The sequence below is a fragment of the Xiphophorus couchianus genome, chromosome 24, assembly GCF_001444195.1.
Source record: "Xiphophorus couchianus chromosome 24, X_couchianus-1.0, whole genome shotgun sequence".
NCBI lineage: Eukaryota > Metazoa > Chordata > Actinopteri > Cyprinodontiformes > Poeciliidae > Xiphophorus > Xiphophorus couchianus.
The window spans coordinates 9,895,569-9,920,913 of NC_040251.1; the positions used below are offsets into that span (position 1 = coordinate 9,895,569).

The following is a 25,345-nucleotide window of genomic DNA, read 5'->3' on the forward strand; positions in this document are numbered from 1 at the left end:
CTAAAATTTTCAACTAAAACATCATCTTCATACCACAAAAGCAGTCTAGTGTCACTGCTAGGGTTGAAGAAATGTAACTCAAGTTTCCAACACAGTAAACAACTTTAAGAGTAATATTTTTGTAACCAGTATTTCAAATGTGATATGGCACAGACTATTATTTCCTTTCAAGTGAAACTAAATGTTCGTTTGGTCAATTTGGTCATTACTAGAAACAAACAAAAAAATTTGTATGTCCACTTTTTCAGTATTTTTAGAGATCTAATTATAAATTCCATTTGAAAAAGATCACAAGATTTGTGATGATGAAGATCATCAACAGTGCAGTGCTGGGGGAATTCCAAACACAAGTTGTTTTGCTTTATTTATAACCTTTCGTACCTGGATATTGATATAGGCAGTGGTAGAAGAACTCTGAACATTTTTGTCTATGTAACATTACTAAGACCAATGAAATAAAAATCAAAACAGAGAGACGTGTGGTAATATTCTGCTTTGAGGCATAATGGTCTTCTTGCCTCCAAGTCCAATTACAAACAAGAGTGCCGTTATTAATCAGGACTCAAAGTTTAACCTACATGAGCTGGTAAGATAGTCAACTTATAAAAGATTCAGTCAAGAGTCAAAGCAGGAACACCAGCCTTGCAAAACAAAACAAGCAGATGCTTTTTGCTGTATTTTTTAATTTTTTTATTTAGCTTTTTAGCTGAGATTAAGCATAATTTCTGTGTTGTTTTTGTTGAGTTTACACAAAGATAAATCAATTAACACAAATATTGTGTTAAGAAAGCTTTTTGCTGCTGATGAGCATTGGATGCTATAAATCTGCACATAATTGTAGGTTTTTCTGTGTTGCAACTGGTGTTCATGCTGGCCTGTAAAGACAGTTTTGAGATCAAGCCACTTAAAAATTCCATAATTCAATGTTTTTGTGATGTGATTATTTGTTTAGATTTGATTTGGTCACATTTTAGTCATAAACTTTAAAGATATTTAAAGTGATAGGCTAATGCCATGCAGTTAAACTCAAAATTATTCAAACTCCTGCCCGAATTAGATTTAAAAGTATTTTCTTTCCAGATTTATTATAAATAATCCAAATAATGTTTTATGTAAAATCAAAAACCTTGCCAGAGAGTGGTTAAAATATTTTGTACTGCAGAACACTAAATACAGTCTAAGAGATGAATGTAAGTTTACTGTACCAAAAGCTAAAAGTGCAAAACAATACTTATTCATTCTTGGAGCTCAGTTACCTAATGTTAGTATAGAATATGTAATTCACTATTTCTTTTTAAAAAAGAAAGTTTCACAACTGAATGAATGTATTCTTTGGACAAAGGACAAAAAAAATCTTTTCCTGTTGTATTTTCTTTTTGTGATTAAAGACTGTAAATTTAGAGTTAGGCATGTGAGCATTGTGTTCTGTCCTTTTGACAATTTTGCCTTTATTTCTTTTGCTTTCTACCAACTGCCCTCAGACGTTATCTCATTTGTAAATACTTCATGGAGCTCTGCTCAGTCCGATGACAGGAAGTACACAGAGTATGGACGAACTTCAAACCTACTGGGACATGGCCAATGAAAGTAGGAATCAAAGAAGCTGCAAAGAGTCAAGATTATTGGTCAAGTCATGCAGGGGACAAAGTAAATTAGTAGAAAAAGGTGTTGTGGTCAGATGAGACCAAAATTAAACTTTTTGGGCTTCATGGAAAACTAACACTGCACTGAGTTAGAATGATCTAACTTAAGCATATCTACATACAACAAATAATGGGTTAAAGAATAATGGGTTAAATTGCAACATCAACATGTGCAATGCTGGTAGAAACACAACTTAAAGGAGTTGCAGCTGTACTTACAATGAAAGGTGACTCCAGAGTCAGAATGGAAGTACAAAATACGCTTTTCAGAAATTGATTTGAGAGAAATAAAAAAGAAATGTCTCTTTTTGCTTTTGTTATGCCCTACTTTGTCTCTGTTGCTTAAATTACTACAGAAATACATTAAGGTTTCTGATAATGTTCAGAAAATTTGTGGAAAAAGTTAAGAGATAAGAATACTTTGATCCTCAGGCACTGTAAGACTTCCACCTCTTTATCTTCACACTCTGTTGTCTTTTAACGTCACTTTGAGTGCAGCAGCGGTGAGACGCTACATACTTGTACTAATTAACACCTCACTATTTTTTTGTTAATTATTAATTGTATACTTGTAATACTATCTGATCAAGATAGAGTCACATTGTTAGCTGGGGTGTTTCTGTAAGTGTGAAACAAAAACAGAAAAACGTGCATTCAAGTTTCTCAAGTGTGATGGGATCAGATAAAGTAAGTGTGAAGGAAAGAAACCTAAACTGCATGAACAGTGCAAACTTAGCCAGGTTTCTGGGTGACAAATATGCAAGCAGAACCAGGGACTGTGTGTGAGAGAGTGTGTGTGGAGACTGTAAGGACTTACAGAGAGGAGGAGAAAATAAATTCCTGGTAATAATTATATCCTACAATATCAATTGTATGTACACCATTAGAAAGGGGGTTTTTTTTATGTTTTGTCATATTACAAGCACAAAATCCAAATAAAACATCCTGAACTTGGTGTGACAAATGGGGAAAATCAAGGAGTATAAATCTTTTGTAAAAACGTACAACTATTGCACTTTACATATTTATAATTATTCATCCCAAAAATCACAATAAGTGTTTACATCCCTGCTGTTATTTGCAGTTTTTCATTTCTTGTAAATTGTATGTTTTTCCTGCACAAATTAGCATTTTTATCTTACTCAGTTGCACTCAGTTCTTTTAATCTGAGTGTGCTATTTTTATTAAGTACGCAGTATTATTTTCTTGTGTTGTAAATTTGCTCTTACTGGACAGTCTCTAGCTTTTATGTTTTGTTTTGATATATTAATCTTTTTTTTAATATGTTTGCTTCCATTTTCTTGTCACTTTGCTGCTGGTACATGTTAATTCCCCCACTAAAGAACAAAAAAGGATAGTTTTGTTTTATTCTATTTAAACTTTCTATGATAACATAATACTTTTCAATTCAGATGTAAAGGATACCTTAGTCATGTATTGATATTTTTAAATTAACTGCAACTACAGAATGCTTTTCAAACATTAACAGTACAATGTGTGGTATTACTGTATTCATGTGTTGCTTTCCTAAATGAATGACTGAAAGCACCGTGACACATCCAGTTTACTGAGATTTTCAGTGCTGCAAGCTAACTTTTACAAGGGTTCATTATGCTTCAAAGCAAAGATGTGACTTTCTGTGCTGATGTAAAGAGGAACAAAGGAAGGAGGAACATCAAGCCAGGCTTACTCCCTTGTTTATCAAATGTCAACATTTTTCAAAAAGCTGGAAGCAGAAGAATGCATGGCCCCAGGTTGCCTGCAGGCTGTCATAGCTCACTTCCTGACACAACCAAAAGTTAACAAGTCTAGGAGTACTATCAGTGTGTTCTGCATGAGGGCCAGAAATCTCTGCTACTGTCTCTTAGACACCCTCCTATTTATATTTTATGAACATGTGAACTCGAATTATGTTGCCATTCTGCACATTCGCGCTGATTCCATTTAGCAGCCGGCCACTGTCACATCTGTACGTCTTACCAGCGGGGACTGAGCTACAAGCAGGACCTCTGAGGGGAAGTTTTGGAAATGCTCTCCCTCTGGTGAGGTCTTGAAATGTACAAGCCTCAGGTAATCAAAAGTGAAAAGCCATTAGATGCGAGATAGAATATCTTACAATCAACTATGGCTCTCCCTCAGGGGCAAGCATGGCCCTAAAGATTGGTACAACACTGTCCCCTGCTGGCAGACATAAGAAAACAACAATCTGTTTGCTTAGCAGCCAAAATGCCCCAGTCTTCAACGAGAAAGTGAGGATTTGCAGAATTTCCAGTTAACCTGTTTGTATTTCACACTGGTCCTCAATTCACCTCCAAAGTTTGTGAGCCATCTGTTGCCTTCCTGCAGGAATTATTGTTACTGTTTGTGTGGTGCTGCCATCTACTGGGTGGGAACAGGTAGCCTATTACTACCCATGGAAATGAGCTTTTTTTATTAGACTTAATCCGGAAGAATTGGTTTCGCAGCAACAGGAAATGAAGAATGCTCATCTTCCTAATAATGTGTTAATAATCGCCATGCTGCTGCAAATGCTATTAAAAATAAACTCAGAAATGCAATCAGAGAGGAGTTACTCACTGAAGTTGTGTGCAATCTTCTGGTTGAGCATGATGTGCAGCGTACTACTCGAGTCCGTTGTGCCAAACGATCCCAGATCTTTGACAGCGAACTGCTCCAACAAACGTGATGTGTCGATTTCAGGCTTCTTGCTCTTTTCCTGAACCCAAAATGTTTTTGTAATCTGTTGGAAGAAAAATATTATAACCCGGGTAAAAAAACATATACACTCTGCTCATTTATTAGTGCCCCGGGCAAAGTAAGAAGCAGACTTTTAAAAATATTATTTCATTTTAATAGGATAAATGCAGGCTGAAAAATGCACCATTTATTTGAGTCAATTTATTCAGTGGGGGGAGGAATCCTACAAGAAATAGAGCTTTTGTGGAATCATTGGTGGGGGGGAAACTGCTGCAAACATCACCAATAGCTACTTTTGCTAACAGAACAGAACTTTTATTCTTCTCCTTTGACATTTTATGATTGGAGCAAACAGAAAAATTGATAACCCTTCCTTGCGTAGGTCTGAGGAAATTAAATTACTGTGAAAATGTTCACTATTTCTGACCAACTCTAATCCCAGCCATCTTTCCAACCCTACTTTTAACCCTAATTCCAATTCCTTTCAAGAATTTTTTGGAGCTTAAGGAATAGACTCAGGCTTGAGTCAGTGCATCCTAGATAACTTATTATATATGGACTAAGGAGAAAAGAGCTAAACAGGTGCTCAGTTTTCCAAAGCAAAGTTTGCATTTCATTTGGAAATCAATGTCCCTGCATCTGGATGAGGAATAGAAAGGCACAGAATCCATGTTGCTTGAAGACCAGTGTGAAGTTTATATAGTTAATTATGTTTTGGTGTGACATGTCTTCTCCTGGGTTTTATGAAATCCGCAGTCAACACAGCTGTCTACCAGTTACATTTTAGAGCAATTGATTCTTCCTGCTGCTTACAAACTTTGTGGAGATGCTGAGTTGACCTGTTACCGGCCCACACTGCCCAACGTGCCAAAAGTTGGCTCAGTGACCAAGCAAACTTGTTTGATATAAATTTCAGAGAGGAAGAGGAAGATGAGAGACTGCGGATGCAGCAATGCATATGACCTGCAGGCAGTTATCTTCCATTACACCTCAGCAGTGCCACAGGCAGATTGTGTCCATGCTGCATTTCACTGACGCAAAGGTGCCCAACTTTTGCGTGAAAGTTGGGCACCTTTCATGCAAAAGGTGCCCAACTAAGTAGTGAGAGCATGGAAATGATCAAACTTCTCAGAAGCCTGACATGTCAGTTTAACTTATCCTTTCTGTTGCACTTATTCTGGCATTTTCAATATGAACTTTGACTTTTCATCATGCATAAGCCACAATCTTCAACTTCCAAAGAAATAAGTGTTGAATGAATGAGTGACAACAAATATAATTTTTTTTCATGATGATCAAATTTTATAGATGTAAGTGTAGAACTTACAGACTGAGATGAGAAAGTTTAGGAAGAGTGGAGACTTTGTGATGATAAATAAGAAATAGTGTAGTGAAGAAAATATGATGTAATTCTAACTGATAATATCTAATTTTTCCAGTATAATGATATCAAAATGTTATTTATTCAGTATCTTCTGGTGAAAGAAGGTCAAGTAAAAAAGATGGCTACCTTCTCATGCCCAACGAGGTCCCAGTGGAAGGCCTTTGTCCGGGATTTTTTAAGAGTACTCTGTTTAACAGGCAGAGGTGGTGGAGGCGGGATGAACGGGGTTGGAGGTTGTTTCACATCTGGCGAGGCTGGTTTTTGAGACTCCGGGCCTGAAGGAAAGGACATGAGGCCAGCATGGCAGGGTGAATGTGGGGGGGACAGGGGTAATTTTGAGACAGTCGCATAGAGAGAGGTTGGAGACGAGAGGGGACTCAAATTGTCTGATCCAGCAGTAACTTGAATGGCAGCCTTGCCAATGCGGGGTCTTGGAACTGGTTTTGTGTCAGCTGAGGGAGAACTCTGACCTTCTTCCTCAGGTAGTGTGCACTCTCTATCTCCAGATGTGGAATCTGAATTTTTATCGTCCTCTGGAACTAAATCTTCAGCAGCAAATCCACCACCGTGCTCAGGATCTGTGTCATTGTCATCAACGTCTTCTGGTATACTGATATGTTGTAAGCTCTTTGATTCTGCAAACATCTGTTCAGATCTGGACTTCCTTTTCCAATGTGAACACAGTTTGTGGATGGCTTTGACCCAGGCATCACGCTCCTTCTGCACAGCACCAGGAGAAACTGCTTCCTCTTGTGCAGGGATTTTAAACCTGCAACATATCAATAAAACTTCACCCAACTTCCCTGTTCAACTGAAACACTCTGATAAGTAACTCTAAAGGCATCATATTTATTATACTACAAATCAAACCATGCTGGACAATAACTGTGATGTGCAAAGAACCCTAAAAGTTTGTTATTAAAATGTCCGACTGAAATGAACACATTCTTACTCACTGGTATTCATTTCTGTGGGTGATAAGTATAAATGTGTCATAGCCATATGGTTTCTGCACACTGGTGTCACCATCTGATAAGTGAATCACAGTGGAAAGAGGAACTGAGGATGTCACGTCTCTATCTGTGTTGCTTCGCTGCCTGAATGGGACCAGTGTTAGCTCCCCTGGGTGGAGCTGAGCTTTGTATCTGAAACAAAAGAAAGGGGAAATATGTGGTGCAAGGTGAAGCAACCATCTTAACTGTAAATTGTATCTTTGTACAACCCACAAGTTTTATTATCTTGTGGGAACTGCTGCACTGTTTGTGTAGATGACCTACATTGACATCTTCATTGTTTTAAACTATAGTTGTGAGTTTTGAGTCATATATTCATCTGCTATGATCTATAAGCTTCAAATTTACTGCAACATGTAATGACTGCCAACCTGATTTCTTTTACTTAAACTTTGACATAACCCTGTCTTGGCCCTAAAGATGTTTTTAAAATAATCTATCATTGAATAACTTTGGTTTTGGTTATATGAATGAAATAAAATTCGTCCTTGTGTATTTTAGAGTTTTTTCCAAGTCAAAAATAGCACTTTTAAGTAATTTAGAGCTACCTGTGTTGTCTTAACCTTTTCTATTTTGGTTATTGTCTCCTTTAAAAAGAGGCATTTTGTGTATACATATGTTCCTCTCAGCTCTGACTAATTAGCAGATGATGCACAGCTCTATACAACAATGTCACCAGGTGACTATGAACTCATTCAAGCATTGAGTAGATGCATAGAACAAAACAATGCATGAATATGCATCATATTTTAATGATAAACTTTAAAAAGCATGTATTTGTACTCAATGCAGGCAAATTTCAGAATGAAGAGACCCACGAGGATTTCACTAACGTCTCCTCAGTGATCAGTTTTATTGTATTTTTTTAAAAAAATAGTAAGCAACACAATTACAAAGCAGAAAAAATTAAAGGGAGACACAATAATGGGAATTTCTGCAACCAGTTGTTTCAGTTTGGTCTAAAAAAAAAACCCAGACTGATAGAAATAGACAACATTAAAAAGCTGGAGGATGCAGCTCTCGAGGACTGAAGTTGGGTAATTCTGCTTTATCGTGTCATAACTAGAAGAACAACTACAGACTGTTGAGCAGACTAGAGATCGTTTATATCATTGTGGCATTATTCATGTAAATAGTATAAGACTAAAAAGAGAAAGTAGCCAAGAGAGAAAACAGATAAGATTCAGTTAGAGTAACTGTATCAGGGCCTGCAGGACTTAGAGTCTGTGGTCAAGATTTCTTAAATTTCTCTCTTATGATATTTAAATTTTTATTAAATTTTGTTCTTTAAACTGTAAAGTTGAAATAAGAAGGATGCATTCGTACTTCACCCATTTGAATGATGCTAGTCCTCCTCTGTGCAGCAACAATACACCTTCTTTAAGGCTCTGTGATGCTTGAGGCTCCTGCTGCGATTCAGAGTTCTCACTTTCAGAATCGCTGTATATGTTTCCATGAATGATCTGATTCACAAGCTGCATCATCTACATGACAAAAGAACGCTGTAAGCATGACAAGTCTCAACGCATATGATGATTTTCCACAGCTTTACCTTGTGTTTGTCCTCCAGCGATGTAGCCTCCAGTTCATAGTCATGGTGTTCTTTAAAAGAAATGGAGAACCTGGAACCAACCCCATCATCACAGCTCTTGACAATGGAGAAAGGGAGCTGGCGTTTGACAATGCCTCTCTCTATGCTGCACAGCAGTTTGGTCTTGAAATCAATCTAGGTGCACACAAAGTTGGAAGTTGGTGGATATGAGACTGGAAAAACGTCTCATGGAAAAAACAGAGACAAAGATTTAAAGAGGAGCAGCAAAAGCAAATGAAGTGGATAATCAGTGCTTGCCAGTGGCTGACTGTAGATCCAGGACAAGTTACTGTGAAATATTGTCTCTGCCGGCCAGAAATTGAGTTGTTAGCATGTAGTGATACAGCAACAGTCTGCAGTCAGAGGCCTCTTCAGATTTGCTGCACCGCTGACTGCTACTGGAGGTCCCCTTCCCCACATCATCACCATCCTAACAATTATTTGAAGATACTTAGATGATATGAGTTATGCCAGTATTTAATTTTCCTTCGGGATAAATAAAGTATTTTTGAATTAAAATTTTAATTAACAAAACCAACTGGGATAGGGGTCAGTGATAAATGCACCTTGCTCAATTTGGATTTTTATTTGTAAAACATTTTTGAAAGGTCATGTCGGGTTAGTCTATGATTTAAAAATATGCATCTGCACTCCGGTTTGTGTTTGTAAAATGACAAAGTGTGATAAAGTTCAGGAGATAGAAAACCTTTGCAAAGTGCTTTATCTTAAACTTGCAAACAATGTGGCCCCTCGGGGTGTTAGTGGCCCTGCTGTCCTTCAGCAAGTAGACAAGCAGCTGTTCAAACTCACCTGTAGAACCCGCTTCTGCCACCTGTAGCGGCCATGTTTATGAACGCTGAAGTTGTACTGTTGTGTTGTACTTTTCTCAGGCTGTTCCTGTAACAGTAATTATAGATCAAAGAGGAAGTCACTTTTAAAAACAACATTTCAAATAATAGCATAAACTATTAATTGTTTCCTCAAAGGACACACATAGCACTCCTTAATCCAAATGCAAAAATAAGTTTAGCTACAGGAAACTGGTCAGAAAAAGACCTGCTTTCAAACTGACTCAGCAGGCTGAGCAACATACTAGCAAAGACAATTTGCTAGTATGTTGCTTCTAGCTTGTTTATTTCAAGCTAGAAGCTTAAAATAAACAAAAGCAAGTTTTCTTCAGCTTGGACTTTGTAACTGAGACATTCAGAAGGTAACTTTTGATGCTCTTTTGCCTGAGATAACTGGAGTGAGTACTGTGACTGAATGCTAATCATGAAAATCTAAAACCTTTGCCTAAAAGTAAAGCTAAGAATAAACCTGCAGGTAATTTTGGCAACCTGAGCACAATCAGGACGAATGTAACCCAGGCACATATTTTAATCTTGCAAACAATGCAGTAGCTGCTTTTTATGAACATGTCTAGCTGCGGTAGAACAATAAAACTTGCACTTTTTCCTCTTTATGCAATTGCTTCTCATGCTCAGTTTCTTTTCAGTGCTTTGTTTGTTCTCTAACCACTTCTTTTGGTGTCATTATAATCTGCGTTTCTCCAGCATATTAAGACCTAACCTGAAATACGATTCATCCTTGAAGGAAGGAAGAGACACGTGAAATTCATTGTTACTGCACTATAATCACAACCATCTGCTTTCTGTTTGTAATCGGACTGGACACCCACCTGGCGAAGATGCTCTCTTTCCTTTCTTGCCTGGTTCAGAGCATCCTCAATGGATATCTCTCCATTTTTTACCCTGTTCATGATGCTGAGCTGCATTTCATTGCTCAGCTGAAATAAATACACAGAGATTAGAGGTTTGACTAAAAACCCAAGATATGGATATTTATGCGGATGGCATCTGAGCAAAATTTGGCAATTTCCTCATTATTTTGAGACTTTCATGACTAATTCCAATTTTTATGTAAACAAAAGTTTGCAAAAACTGTTCTTACAGAAGCTCATTGTGACTGATGGGAGCACACAAACTTGCACTTTTCATATTTGGTCATGTTTGAGACACCACTCAGTGGAAAATCATCACAGTGCAACATGAATAACCAGACAAATAACATGGTTTACCAGGAATTGTCCCCAAAAATGTCCTCATGTGACACATTTCTTAGTAAATAAACTGTCCTATTGTGGGAAAGTACTAATATTAGGGAACTCTGGTTGAATTGAGGAAGTGAGAGATGCTTGAAAGAGCCCCATAAACTCAACCAAAGCTCTCTGTGCTGATGTGACGTGAATGAAAGTGAGAGGGCTGCCTTCTGTGGAACAAAGATAAAGTTAGGCTGTCGGTACATACTAGCAGAAGAACAGATACAGATGTCAATAGCATGGCAAATGACCTGGTAGTTACTGTAAGTAGCGCTGTAGTCATTCCAGCCTTCCACTGTAGACTATGAGTCTTACCTGGGGCAAGTCCCCGATGGATCTGTCCGGTCTGGACACATAGTCTTTCTTCTTTGTTCCTAAACCAGGCATAACAAACAAATATCCATGCAACAGATCACGGTGCTGCTTCACAGACGCAGTGCTTGGCTTTGTTTTGATTGTCATGCAATAACCCGACAGACATCTGTTTCATAGGCGAGAGGGAAACTGCACTGATTTGTGACTCTCTTGTTGCGACCGCCCTATTTCAGCTCAGGTTTAAAAAAAATTTTGTTGCTCTTAAAAGGCTTTGCCTGGTCAGCCACACCTACAGAGCAGAGGCTTTCTGTAGATAGCTGCAAAGATTTCAGCTGACATGTCTTCACTTGCATGACAATGTCTTTATATTCTCATTGAGCCTTTTTGTACAAAGTTGGGAGTCAGGACATTACTTTAGATTAGACTTCATAGCTTAAAAAAAGATTATAGTAGAAATTAACTTGATAGAGCTTCTCCAAAATGTTGCAATGTATGAAATATGTAAAGCAATACTCTACAGCTTTAGGGAGAATCAATTCTGACTTTAAATGTATAACTTTTTACTTGAATGTTTGTAGAATTAAACTTGTTTTAAAATATTGCACCTGCACAATTCAGATAAAAGTACTAACACGCCTCAGACTTTTCATTTTCAACTTTTTGCTGTCATTTTGCAACTACAAACTTCAATGTTATTCATTTGAATTTCATATGGTTAACCCATTAAGTAGCACATAATTTTGAAGCTGAATGATCAAAAATCATTTCACTAACAAATCTCTGAACACTGGTGAGCTTTTGTATTCAGCTGGGGCAAGTCCCAATGGATCTGTCCATCTGCTGTTTTACTCCACAATACCCTTAAAATAAAATACTACCTCGTTACCCTATTAATAGAAAGAGTCCACTAGAACTAGGTCCAGGTAATGTATGGAAGGTATTATCTATTTATTTCCATTTCTTTCTGTTGATTCAGTATTTTTTTCTCACTCTGTATGATTGATCAGTGTGTATTACGTTGTACTGAAACAGCTTTTGATTCGAAATTCCACAATGCAACACATTACAGAGATTGTGTGGATAATTTTATATATAATATCAAAGCACCAGCCCCAGTTTTAAGCTTAAAGGTTCCTGATGTTGTTGAGCAACACCTCAGTATGCTGCTGCCACCAATTAAGCCTGCAGCAGTGGAAACTTGAAGCAGAAGGTGAGCCAATCAGAGGTGCCATCACAGACTGTCTCCGCCTCTGAAGTTATTTATTAAGTCAACCTACTTAGCAAGTGGGTTGGTTAACAGTAAGTGATTTGTTTCCACAGCAAAATATGTGATAGTCAAAACAGAGAAAGATTGCTTGCTTGCCGCTAATTTAATGTTTTTATTGCATAACTTTAAATCAACTGTGGAAAAAATATTAGCAATTGTTACAAAGCTATAGAAAAAAAACTACCTATTGTAGCTTGAGCAGACTTAAATCAAACGGCATCGGCTAGAAGACAAGCAGAAATATGACACTAATTAGAAAGGAATAAACAGAGAAAGAAGGAAACAAGGAAATAAGGAGCTGAAGGAGTTGATTTCTTTTTAAGGGTTAACCTAGTTATAAACAAGCCTAGATTAACTTCCAGGCCTAAGATGATGTAACATCAAGCTGTGGGGAGAAACATATACTGATGCAATATGTGGACAATGTGCGTTTATCTTTCTTTTTTTTATTTAAGGGTTTGTGTTAGAAAAGCATACCTTATCCTGGAAATTAAATACCTTTGGCTTTGAATTTTCAACACTGGTGGCCTCAAATAACTCAAGTTCTTATTGTAAACTATTCCTGAAGTTTGTGAGGCATCAGTTGAATTGTTGAGTATTCACTACAACATTTTTTTTTTTTCAATATTTCTATACTCTATTGTTTTTGTGTTTTTGGAAATATTTTTCATTTATTTCAGTCTTTACAAACACAAAACTCCAATATGTGTCTTTGAAACATTTCTTTGGCTGTTCAGTGAATTTGAAGGACAGAAATGTTTCTTCCTCACTGTTTTTCAAATTTTCAAATTATTTTATATATTGTTTTCACTAGTAAATCAGTAGATTGCAGGTGATCAGAATCTCCTGAAATATGTGAAGGTTTTTGTTCTAGTGGCTTCTTTTCACAGGATTACAGACAGCAAATAAAATAACACATAACACATAATTAAAACTATGAAAATCCTAAAAAAAACTATGATAATAATGTTTATAGTATTAGACACATATACTTTATCTATATGCTATATAGATAAAGTATGCTCTTTGCAGTAAAAGCTAAGTATAGTAAAACTGTTCCTAAAACTAAAATTTTTCCCCAAAAAGTTACTCAAGTAAATGTAATTGAGTGACAGTTACTACGCACCTCTGCACATTACTGTATTTAGTAAAATCAAGGAATACAAGACACAGAATATGATGGTTTGCATTTTTGCTGCTTATGCTCTTTGCAGTTTTAATTTGTTCACGACTTAAAAGCAAAGTAGAAACTTATTTACAATAAGAAACACCTTTTGGGTAAAAGCTGAGGTTCTCCTCAGAGGCACTTTTCAAGTTGGGAGACATTTTCAAAAAATAATAATAACGAAATACAGAAATGCAGGAAGAAAGAAACAAACAATTTAAAAAAAAAGAAACAAAGAAAGAAGGGGATTTTATCTCCTCACTTACTGTAATTAAAAAAAAAAACAACAACATTGTAATGCTTCCTAAAAAGTACACATCTGGTTGTGTTGCCATTCCTCACATGATTTTTGAACAATTACTAATTCTAACATACAGCCAGAGTAAGACAATAACCAGGAATTTCCATACCCTGAAACAATGTTTCCTCCCAATACATTACGTAATACTACAAGAAAAATAAGGTAAACTCAGACTCTCAGCCAAGCTGGTAAAATGGCTTGGTAAAATGATCAGAGTTTTTAGGGAAGTGTATTTAGAGCAACTGAGGGGGAATCCTCCACAGCAGTTAGAGATGGGAAATCCCCCTGATAAAAAGTTTTTGGGGAATCCCTTTGTTCTTACAATCAATACAGATTGTTTGAGGACACAAAAACAAACTCATGCTGTATTTCCTGGGAACTGATGGCATGCGGATAGAAGCACTATTACTTTCCTTATTGTTATCCGTAAATTCAGTTTAAAAAACAACCAAAATTCTTTTTAATTTAACTGCAGGTGGTTTAGCATTTCTCTAATGCATTTCATAATATTTAGAATACAATATTCTATGACATTTAGAATGTTCACCTGGAAATGTATTTGCTGAAGTCAAATTACACAGAGGGAACAAATATGAGGAAGGAGGAACGCGTTACGACATGTTGCATGTTGTGTAACAGAGTGAAGCAGCTGAAACTGAACAAAATCTACTAAAATATGAGCATAAATATTTTAAAGATTAATTAGAATAATCCAAGTCATTTTATAAGGCAGCTGATAGGTGAATATTATTTATTTTTATCCTTATATTTGCAAAAAAAACCAACAACAATTTAGATACTGAAGGGGGGGATTACATTCCATAACGATCCCAAAACTTTTCATGTTTTGGTTGAGAAAATACTGAGGAGGATGAACTAGGATGGGAAGGGGGAAACCACGTCATACTTGTTGCTTTTACAGGAAACGGTCAAGAATTAAAAAATCACGTGGAAAACCAGTTTCAGCTCCTCCCCCTTTTGTAGTAGCTACACACCATGAGCTTATAGGCAGTTTAGAGCTGCACAGCTTGGCTGAAGGAGCGACAGTGCGAGAGACTTCGTCTGTTTTTGTCATCATGTTTGGATCCCAGCTGCTGCTTCTGAGCGTCCTTATGGTGAGTAATAATAATAATAATAATAATAAATAGGCTCATTTATGCATTGCGTAGTTGAAAAAACGGAAGGTTATGAACCGAAGACAGCTCGAAAAACATTGTTTTTCCCGACTTTATTTCGGATCTAGTTTTAAATGATGTTTATAAATCATTATCTAACTTGAACGCTAATGCATCACTTTAATGTTGGTAATTTAGGCTCATTTGTGTCCATTCACATTGTAAGCGCTCCTTGTAGGAGGAGGGGCAGGGCGGAGGGGTCTTGTAGTTTCACTTTCGACACTGTGAGTGAAACCTAACACGTAAAATAACGTTTTGAGCAGCAAGAAAAACAAGAGAAAAACCCTGCAGCTGCTGCCCCTGGAGCGTTGAATAGGTTGAATTTTTGGGACTTTCCAGCCCGACCCTAGCAGTGCGGACTGAGGAAGTGAAGCTACAGTCAATTACCCACAGAAACTGCGCCAGAGTCAAGTCACATGATGACACGAGTTTAATAATTACAGAGTGTATTTTCTGCTTTGCAGGGCATGAGCGCCGCTCAGGGCTTTTGCGACCCAACCACCCAGTATGAGGTTAATGACCAGTGCTGCAAGAAGTGTCGACCAGGTATGTAACCAGTCTGGAAACGTCGTTTCGTCTCACCTTGTTGCTCTATAGGTTGGAGTTCATATAAGATATTAATACTGTAGATGTGAAGAGGCTCTGTTGACATGATGACATGACACAATGAGGCCATTACACCAGCTGCAGATCCCCTCACTTTTGCTTTCATTTACTTTTCCTATATCCTTCTCTTTCACTTTCCCAGCCTTTGGGAATTTCCACATCCTCCCTGTGGGGTTTGGTTCTGAATGTTTCAGACTCTTCCTTAAAGATGTCTGAAAGAGACAGTATTTTTTTTTCTCCTGCATGGTAGGCGTAGTCCAGTGTGAGGTCCCAAAGTTCTCCTATGCCACAATAGCCTTTAGAGAAAGTACAAAAAAAGTCCATCCATTACTCCACCCATCCATCTGCTCCTCCCCTGGTTCACATGTCCTGTGGATGGCTTTGACTGCCATTTTTAGTATGGCAGTCAAAGTCATACCGAAGCCATATTAAAAACCACATCGAACATTCTTTCTTTGTCCTTTTTGAAGTAATTAAAACAAAGATGGAAAACTCCAACCATAAAAGATCAGTATCTGACATTTTTGTTAAATGCATCCTGTTGACAAAGTTGAATTTTCTCTTCAGTCTGTCATCAAGCACCATATTAATGACCCATTTATTTTAAATTAGGTGGGTTCACACAGGCAAAGCTTAGAATCATGCATGACTCTCCCATATGGCCGGAAAACCCTTGGTAAATATTAAGAAATATTATAGCTGTGGTAGACTTGGTGTATGAAAACTGAGAATTGTGAACTGACCCAAGAGTGTGAATTGTTCCCACTTGTTGTACTTCGGAGTTGTGTTTGCTCTGGCATATCATTAGCACTATTTACTCCTCGTGCAGCATGTTAGCAATGATGGAGTTGCACTAAATCCAGCCAATACCAAATGTATCTCAATAACAGCAGATGTGGGAAAGTTATGCTAACATAGTCAGAATAATGCACTGGAAAAGCAAGGATTGCTAGAAAATAAGTTGCAGAGGATATGTTGGGAGTTGTCACAATTGGGTAGGAACAGGTTATGCTAATCCTCCCTGTCAGAATAAGTTGATTTTTCATGCGTGATTAAGGAACTAAATCACTGTACCATAACTTGTTTTGCAGGAACAAAAATGACAATTAACAACTGTAGTAATCCAATATGTGAGCCATGTGGCCCGGATGAATATCAGGAGACATACACCACTGAAATAAAGTGTGAGCCCCAGCCATATTGTGACCCAAGTAAGACCACATTTCACACACATTTGTATTTTCTTTCACTGCATGTCTTTTAAAAGTGTGACCCTTTTTCTTTCAGATAAAAACTTGTATACTGGAGTCCATGACAGTACGAAGAAAGCTGTCTGCCTATGTAAACAAGGGTTCCACTGCTCAAGTGAATACTGTGAGACCTGCAGCCCACACAAGCAGTGTGGGCCAGGAGAGGGAGTTGAGTCCAAAGGTGCAACAGAAATTTTTAAATTACGTAAAGTTTTATAGAGCAATTAACAATTTTCTTTTTGTCTTGATACTATTTTTTTTAAATAATCACCCTTGACTTTCAGGGGATCAAACACATGATACAGTGTGCCAACCATGTGTGGAGGGGACATTTTCCAATGAAACCTCCATGTCTGACCGCTGCATTGAACACACAAAGTAAGTGCTGATGCCCACAAATTGAGACAACAACACTTAGAATACTTTTCTAATTCAGTGAGGGCCACAAAGTTCATTTACTGGTTTCTTTGTTGTGAATTTTGACTGTGGTCTCTTTTTTTCACTCACTATTTTAGTTATTTAATCATTTAGTATCAACTTTGAGCTAATGTATCAAATATAAGTGGTTCCTTTTTTATTTTACTATAAAGTTGTGGAAGAATTTGAACCACTCATTTTATAAAACTGCCTTCCAATCACTCAACATTACACAGAGCTCCCATCTGAAAATTGAAAGAGTATGACACAACCAGAAAACAGAAACATTTGTTTAAAAGAATGCCATTTTGAATAATGCTTAATGATCACAGCAGGCATTGTATGGGACATAGACATTTGGAAATTGAATTATTTGGATTTCATGCAATACAGTATGCTGCTGCAAGGTCCTAAAGCAATATGCTGGGCTTCTTAAAAACAATTTAATGTCATAATCTCAATTTCACTGCATTGCATTATGATGCAACACACCCACTGTGAGACACAGTGGTAGTGGCAGCATAGTGCTGTTGGACTGCTATTATTTGGAAGGAATTGGGGAAAATAAAACAAGTATTTGGCTATCCTGGAAGAAAACGCGTTAGAAGCTGCAAAGGCTTGAGTCTAGTGAATGAGGTTCACTTTCTAGCAAGAACAATTAACTTAAATATAAAGAGGGGGTAGTTGAAGTACAAAACTAAATCCAGTTTGAAATATAAAGCAATATTTTACTACTTTGTGTTAGTCTGATATATAAAATCCCATTAGCATACACTGAACTTAATGGTTCAGGAGTTATGACTGTGCATACAAAGAGTTAGGATTTCACACATTGGCCAGAAATTGATGTGACTCACATTATAAAGTAGGTATTTAACCTTAACACTGTAAAACTCTTTTCAGATGTCCGCCAGATCAAACTACTGACGTAGCTGGAACCAACCGATCTGACACCGTATGTGGTGAGTTTTGTGTGACTGAGAGGTTTCTCAACCTTACTTTACATTTATCTGTTTCCTCTGTGGTTAGAAATTTTATGGAGTTGCTCAGAATGAAACTTTCTCACTGACACAGACCTGTAAACCTGTTAGTAATGTGGTCCTGAGGTTGGGAGCAGCATTGTGTTTTATTAGTGCATTGTTTAGATTACTTCTATGTGTGGAACAGACGAAAAGTTAAAAATACTTTTGCCTATTCAGGATTCAGGGATTTTTCTGTGGAACGTAACTCCAAATAAAAATAAAAAAATCAAATTCTCCTTGGGAGGCTGAAATACTTTGATTTAATGTTTGTATTTGCAACGCAGCCGATCCAGGAGCACCTTTCATTTTTCTTTGCATTGATTGGCTTAATGGACAATAAATATTAAGGTATATTTTGTCATGTAGTTGCAAATTTCAGCTGCAGTCCCTAAACCCCTCGAATACAGGGGTTCCACTGTATGTATGTTTTATGAAATGGAAAACAATCTTTTAACTTCCAACATTAAAAATGTAAAGAAGTAAGATGACTGACATTGTGTGTCAGTATCTAATTGTTTCTTTTTTCTGTCTGCTTCTCTTACAGTAAAGAAAAGCCGGGTCCATGTCATAGTTCTCACTGTGATGGGAATCTTTATGGTTGCATGTTGTGTATTTGGAGTGTTTCTGTATCGCCAACGTAAGCTTCACTCTGAAAGTTCACATTGTGTTGTTAATAGTGTTGATCAGCCATTTAAAATGTTTTTGTCTCTTTTCATTCTAGGTAAATTACATTTAGAGAAGGGGAAAAAATTGGTAAATATAAGTTTTATTTCAAATTGCTTGTTTGAATAAATATTTGTATACATTTAGGTGGTAGATGACTGCTTTGTTTGTTTATTAACAAAAAATATAATTCAATGTACTTTTAAGTAATGGAAATATTATTTGTATTTTCTAAAGATAATGATTATAAATAAAATAGGCTGGGTACCACTAATACTTAACAATAACACATCCAGCATAAAATAAAAAGAGAAAATAACAAGTGACTTTCATAATATCAGAGGAGCATCATAAAGCAACATTAGAGATGTTGTCAAGCATATGGAAGCTGTTGATAAATCAGCAAACTCCAAAATTACATACATAAAAAAGCTTAATGAAATAATGTTTTTTAATGCAGTAGCATAATCTCACTGAAAAATCCCAAAAATGTGACTACATTTCCAGTTCCAGTGTTAAGTTCTTTATAAAATTCAGATTTGTTGGTCTTAAATAGGTGAACTTGCATTATTATTCCATTGACAATATGTTACTTAAAAACGGTTTCGAAATAACAGTATTACAGTTTATCGCAATAATTACTCGGACAATTTATTGTCCAGCAAAATTTGCTATTGTTTAAAACTATCGGTGTATTTTTATTATTTTAGTTTTTTTTTTTTTTGCTTCAATGTAGAAAATTGTTTTACCTTTAGATACAAAAAAATGGATCTTTAAAATAAACCATATATAATTAAACCTGTACTTGTTTTTTGTCTTTAATTAGAAAACAATTAGGCATACAGCATTGGATTAGTTAAAGCATAAACCTGTGAATAACCTAGAATTTTTAACCAAAAAGAAAACAAACATCTTGATGCTATTAAAATTAAAATCAAGCTTTGATTCAAACTCAGACTCCCACCAGAGGTTTTAAATACATAAAAGCAACAGTTTTGGCTCTAAGCAGATGTGGATTTAAAGGTTACTTATTCAGTAAATGATACAATGTACTATTTTTTTTTTTTTTTTTCAAAAACATCTATTTGATTTTCTTTTACCCTTTCACAGGAGTGTATTGACTGTATTGGACCGACGGCAACATGCGGGCCAACTGAAGAAGCCTCACTGTTTCCTGGACCACAGACTCCAGTGGAAAACGAAGACAGAAGCATCCCTTCTCAGGAAGACACAGGAAGCGTTTCTGCAGTGTCCTTCGGTTCTGCTGGGGAGCACGGAAGAAGTGAGAACGGAAAAATCGTGTGTTCTGTGGAGGAGGAAGGAAAAATGGCCCGTCTCCCCCGTCAGGAATCACAAGTATCGAGTTCCTCTACCGTCGGCTTCAGTTAGTGATGTAACTGGGGAGAATTGGTTGTGTCATAATGGACTTTCTCGAACATAAAGCTGTATTTATTGACCCTAATGTGCCTGTAAATTTTGCTGGATCGATGTACAGGAGGTTGAATCATTTGTCGTTGTTGTTGTATAATTGCATGTTGTACTTAGATGTTCTACTTGTTGCAATGAAACACATTAATGCTATTGTTCATGTTTTTGGTGTACTGAAGTACCGTGTTATTGTAGTAAAAACTGCATTAAGTTTTCTTCATGTTTTTAAAGGACATGTGTACTTCACCCAAACTAAATACAAATAATTTCAGCAGACATATTTTACCTTAAAAATGTAGGGTTAGTTGGCAGTTAACTAATAATTGCCAAACAATTATTGCCAAACAATAATTGTTTGGCAATTATTGTTGCCAAACAATAATTGTTGCCAATTATTGTTTGGCAACAATAATTTGTTCAGTTCAGCAAATTTGTTGGTATAATATAAATTTACCAAATTAACTATAGGTAGTAGTAATTAGACTGAGCTATTATGTGTTTTGAACTAACAAATAATACATCTATTCTAATCCTGCAAGTAACTATGTCCCATTATAGCTACTTGCAGGACTAGCATAGATGTATTGTTATTTTTTATGGATATTTGGTTGTCATGATAACATTATTAGCTGCAGTCCTAACAGGGAACATTAAACCACCAGATAAACATACTAAAAAAGACCATAAAACAAAAAATATGTTCATTACAATATAAAGAAATAAGACATTAATCAAATATAAAGGATGTTTTTGTCTTTGCCCCTTCATTTTGTTTTTAAAGGGGCAAAGGCAGAATCCTGACCTAAATCTGAAGAGAAGGATTGGTGGAAGCTAAAGATTAGGGTAATGGCAAAGAGACCTTCCAACCAAAATAAATAATAATTTGATATGGACGCTTTAGGCCGATTGCTTTAGGTGAGGGGAGTTATTTCTCTTGCAGTTACCTCTTTAATCCTCAAAGTGGCGCAAGTGCGTTGCTGTTAGCTATTAGCAACGCACTTGATGCAGCTTTATATGAAGCGCTACGGAAACACCAATCTGGCTTAACATTATGACCACTGATGTATGAATTGAATCAGATCATTTTAAGGTAATAGTATATTCTTTTTGTGAATTAACCCACGCTGCCACAACTGGTTCAGAAATGGTTTGATTATCATAAAAACTTTGAAATGTTGATTTTGTCTCCACATCCGTCAGATCTACGCCCAATCAAGAATCTCCTCCTAACACCTGGGTGTCACGTACCACAGCAGAACTTTCATAATCTTCTGTTGCTTCAAGTTCAGATCTGAAGACTTTGATGCTTCAACGTGAACACATACTAAAGTCGTGTGATCCCATTACAGTCCAGAGGCTATTCTAAAATAATGTTTTTTGGAATTTAAATGTGATCTTTTGATAAAATGTCTCTTTAATAGAGTCATAAAACAATTTTAAAGTCATTTTCTAGAACAACTGTAATGAATCCCTGTTGCTGATTGTGAAACTGTAGTTGTCCACAGCTACATTATGGTTCAGTCCATCAATTGCTTTAATATATACTATATGTACCCAAAAATAAAAAAAGTAATATATATTTAAAACTTAATTTTGACTTGAATACACAAATGGAAATGCATTCTGATTAAAACAGCACATATATGCACATACATTATCAGTCTAATACTGTTAAATAAGTTTAATCATTTTCAGTATCATCAATTGTGCAAAATATACTTAATCATTACATAATATGAGTGAAAATGCAAAATGTATGAAAGAAAATATTCTGAAATAGTTTATAAAAGTGGCAAATGTACGTTTTAAGTGAGCCATCTTTTTTTAGTTGACTTTTTTTTCCAAACAATCTTATGATGAAGACATTCCCATAAATGCCTAAGATATAAATTATGATACAAAAAAACAAAGAAAAATTAATATGTTAATGATTTTCTGACTATTCTTGTATCAGACTATAAAGGCATAATAAAATGGATATTGATGTCCCACTGAAACAATTCTTTTATATTATGATTTTATTTATAAACTATTTTCTTTTACTTATCTTAAAGTTCTTGTCAGAACAAATGAAGACACCTTAATTTTAGAATAAGCCAAAGTTTATTTTAACAAAATACTTCTTTATGGTTAGACTAAGGAAATATAATTTACATCATCCAGGTGGAAAAATACATCTACATTTATTTACAGTGACAGAGCATCCTTAGTCTTTGGTCTCCCAACAAATTCTTATACCGTAACAAACTTCAGAAATTCTGTGAGGTTTGAAGGTTCAAAGTGCAAAATGTTTTTGTTTTTTTTGTAACTGTCTTCTGATCAGCTCAGACCATTTCATGAGTGGTGTAGTAAGCTGGAACAAAGAGTCCGGTCCGTGAAGCCCAGTCCGCCCACAGCCTCCCAGCAGGGTGGTAAAAACCATCCACAGGTTTCTTTGAGACCTCTGAGGTAGCGGTTTCTGCCAAAGACCAAATTTTGGGTTTCTGACTGACAATGTTCTCTTTGCTTTCTGAAGTGGATGATGTGTGGTCAGAATCGCCGCTTCCAGCTTTCTTCTCTGCTCCAGCTTCCTGCACCTCCAAACGCTCCTCTGCAGCTGCAGAGCGCTCCGGCTCAGGCTCATCTGCGGCTTCCTGCCCGTTATGATGCTCTGCCTCATCATCTTGCTTCTCCAGGTTGCACTTTTGCAGGAGACCTTCCTCCTCGTCACTCTCCCCCTCCTGCTCCTCATCCTCCTCATCCGATTTGCTTTTGGATGCCCAGCTGACCCTGTTCTCCTTCTTCAGGCGCCGCCTGGCGTTGGCGAACCAGGTGGAGACCTGCGTCAGACTCATCTTAGTGATGATGGCCAGCATGATTTTCTCGCTCTTGGTTGGGTACGGGTTCTTCAGGTGCTCGTTCAGCCAGGCCTTCAGCGCGCCGGTGCTCTCACGTGTCGCCACCTTGGCAACCCTGCCAAGATCCTCCGGAGTACCCGGACGGTAGGGAGGGAAGAGGACCCCTCCGCGGGCCAGGAGGGCATGATGATATGAAGAGGCGGCCTTCAAGTCAAAGCCACCGCTCTGGAAGACAGAAAGATGGAACATGAGAACAAGCTAAAGAACATGAAAGAAACCAATCAGCCGAAAAGAGAAAGCAGGATTTATAGTAGCTTCTTCTCCTGTTGGCCTAGGCACCTTAAGACCACTTGACTTTAAACAAACCAGGTTTAAAAATACACCAAGTGTTCACATACTAATATAATTCCTCATAAATCAAATCTTAATGCTAATTTTTATCATTTTAGCTTCTTGTGTCTGAGCCAGGACACAGATTTTGTGTGTAATTATTTTTACATAAATTGAGCAGATTATGAACTTTTCTGTTGTTACTTGTGAACAAAACATCAAACTTTTCCTCAACTTCTTTCCCACATCTGCTTGAATTGAACTGGGCTCCACAAAGCACCATGCGTTGAACAGAACCCCGTACCTCATGGCATTATTTTCATCATTTTCTTCAGAGCACCAAAAGAAAAAACATATATTAATAAACCGAACAGCTTCTTAACATCACACAATGAACACCTGAGTCTAATGACCAGATGACTCACTGTTTTATTTTCACATTATTTCATTGACCGGCAGCAAAAAGAGTATTTCGATGAAATCAACAATGGGTAATTTGCTGGTCAGAAGGTTGTGTTTAAAATGGCAGTCATTTGATTAAAGTATGTGTTTTGGTTGGAGTTTTGCAGCATCCCAACTTTTTAGAAAGTGATTTTTATACAATTTCATTACTAGAATCGTTCTAAAACAACACTTACCATTTGATCATCTTTTTTTGCTGTTACTCCAGCCCCACTACTTAACATTACATGTCCTTATTATGGTGGTTTTGATGATTCTACATAATCCCAACTTTTAAAAAAAACTGCGATTTTTGCATTATTTCTTCACCAGACCAGTTGGAAAAAGAACCGACTTTTTGCACTAATTGCTTCCCATATATTAAAGTGGGATATATATATTACCTGTTTGGCAACAGGTAAACGACTGTTTATTCAGAGCGCACGTATGGGTTGCGATTGGAACAAGTTTTCTTTGTGCATTTAAAGTAAAGCAAGAAGTCTTATGAGAATATTTTATGAAAGTTGAGCTCACCATGTGCGCGATGTGCCTGTGGTGTGGATAAGGGACAAAGTTGTATCCCTGCAGTCCTGAGTATGTTATGGGAACTCCGGCTGCCATAGCTGCCAGATGCTGAGCCTGTTGTTGTTGCTGCTGCTGCTGTACACCCGATGGACACCCCAGGACCGGGATCTGATATCCAGCCGGCATTACGAGGTTCCTCTCTAAGAAGAAGTTTCCAAATCCAGCTGGCGACGCGGGCATCTTTCCTGGTTCCCCAACTGTTCCTTAAAAAGTCTGTGTGGGACTCCAGCCTACCGGGTCTATTTATATACACAACCAGCTGCCGCTGTGTGTGTGCAAAGAGGAGAGAAGAGGAGGGGTGGAGGGCAGGTCCCACTGGTATTGACTGACAACTCCGTTCAAAAGACCTCTAGCTTTCACTGGCAGCAAATCCCATCAAAGCTCTCCGCTGTTCCTTTTAGCGCTTCTTATCGACAATTTCTGCAGGGAAGTCGCCCTTCCAATTTAAGTGCAACACTTTTTCATGAATGTGAAAACAGAAGACATTGCATAACTCACAAAATAATGCGTTAGTTAAAAAAGAAAATATTTAACATCTCCAACTCCTGCCTCTAAGATGAGTTCACGCACAGAATCCCCACTATTTGCAGGTCATGTCTATTCTAAGTGCTTAATTCGCTTCCCAGACCGTTTGATGTTTTATGAGGATTTTAACACATCTCATGTCTCGCACTGATCGACGAACACTTAAGAAAAATGTCTCCAATTCGGTTAGCAACCTCCTGCCAGTCTCGGCTGTGACACTTTCGGCGCCCACGCATCCCTCCTTCTGGGATTTTGATTAAACAGCGCAAAGGCATCGCACTTGCGCAAAACAACAAATAAGACTGCGCTTTTAGCACAACGGAGAAGTGTCACAAAAACGCACGTATTGCATTAAGAAAATGGTTTGCCAATATAACTTCCTCTGTGCGTAAAATCCATGTGCGAGCCACAACAGTCTGCTCATGGATGGCGCTTAGATTGTCCTAATTAAAACAAGGTTAGGGTAAACAGGTGTTGACTAATGTATATGATAATTGTGAAGCAGCAGATGCAAAGTGTGAGTGTGAGTCAGAGATAAGAAAACAGATTACTCGTCTTATTGTTTTTCCCCTTCAAAAGAAAACCCGAGCAT

At 37.2% G+C, this 25,345-nt stretch overlaps 3 protein-coding genes across 3 annotated transcripts in view; 1 reads left to right on the forward strand and 2 right to left on the reverse strand.

Annotated features, from left to right (window-relative positions):
* Positions 1 to 10,971, reverse strand: part of LOC114140873 (formin-like protein 13) — a 52,983-nt gene extending 42,012 nt beyond the window's left edge. Inside the window, exons 1-8 of the mRNA XM_028011163.1 lie at positions 10,742 to 10,971; positions 10,007 to 10,114; positions 9,139 to 9,225; positions 8,290 to 8,463; positions 8,064 to 8,221; positions 6,681 to 6,869; positions 5,851 to 6,493; positions 4,221 to 4,383 (exon numbers count right to left, since the gene is read on the reverse strand). Of these exons, the coding sequence (XP_027866964.1) occupies positions 4,221 to 4,383; positions 5,851 to 6,493; positions 6,681 to 6,869; positions 8,064 to 8,221; positions 8,290 to 8,463; positions 9,139 to 9,225; positions 10,007 to 10,114; positions 10,742 to 10,888 (1,669 nt within the window). The 5' untranslated portion in view covers positions 10,889 to 10,971. The remainder of the gene's footprint in view (positions 1 to 4,220; positions 4,384 to 5,850; positions 6,494 to 6,680; positions 6,870 to 8,063; positions 8,222 to 8,289; positions 8,464 to 9,138; positions 9,226 to 10,006; positions 10,115 to 10,741) is intronic.
* A 3,459-nt stretch (positions 10,972 to 14,430) lies between these two features.
* Positions 14,431 to 20,265, forward strand: cd40 (CD40 molecule, TNF receptor superfamily member 5). Its single transcript, XM_028010973.1, has 9 exons — positions 14,431 to 14,589; positions 15,114 to 15,195; positions 16,347 to 16,466; positions 16,543 to 16,686; positions 16,790 to 16,883; positions 17,826 to 17,884; positions 18,489 to 18,581; positions 18,666 to 18,697; positions 19,718 to 20,265. Exons 1-9 carry the CDS (start codon positions 14,551 to 14,553, stop codon positions 19,994 to 19,996), a joined length of 942 nt encoding a protein of 313 aa, XP_027866774.1. The 5' UTR covers positions 14,431 to 14,550; the 3' UTR covers positions 19,997 to 20,265.
* Positions 20,266 to 22,138: 1,873 nt separating this feature from the next.
* On the reverse strand, positions 22,139 to 24,475 carry irx7 (iroquois homeobox 7). The gene is made up of 2 exons (XM_028010974.1): positions 24,178 to 24,475; positions 22,139 to 23,097 (listed from the first exon to the last, which is right to left on the reverse strand). The coding sequence occupies exons 1-2, from the start codon at positions 24,406 to 24,408 to the stop codon at positions 22,360 to 22,362; spliced, it is 969 nt and encodes a 322-aa protein (XP_027866775.1). The 5' UTR covers positions 24,409 to 24,475; the 3' UTR covers positions 22,139 to 22,359.
* Between the last annotated feature and the right edge of the window lie 870 nt (positions 24,476 to 25,345).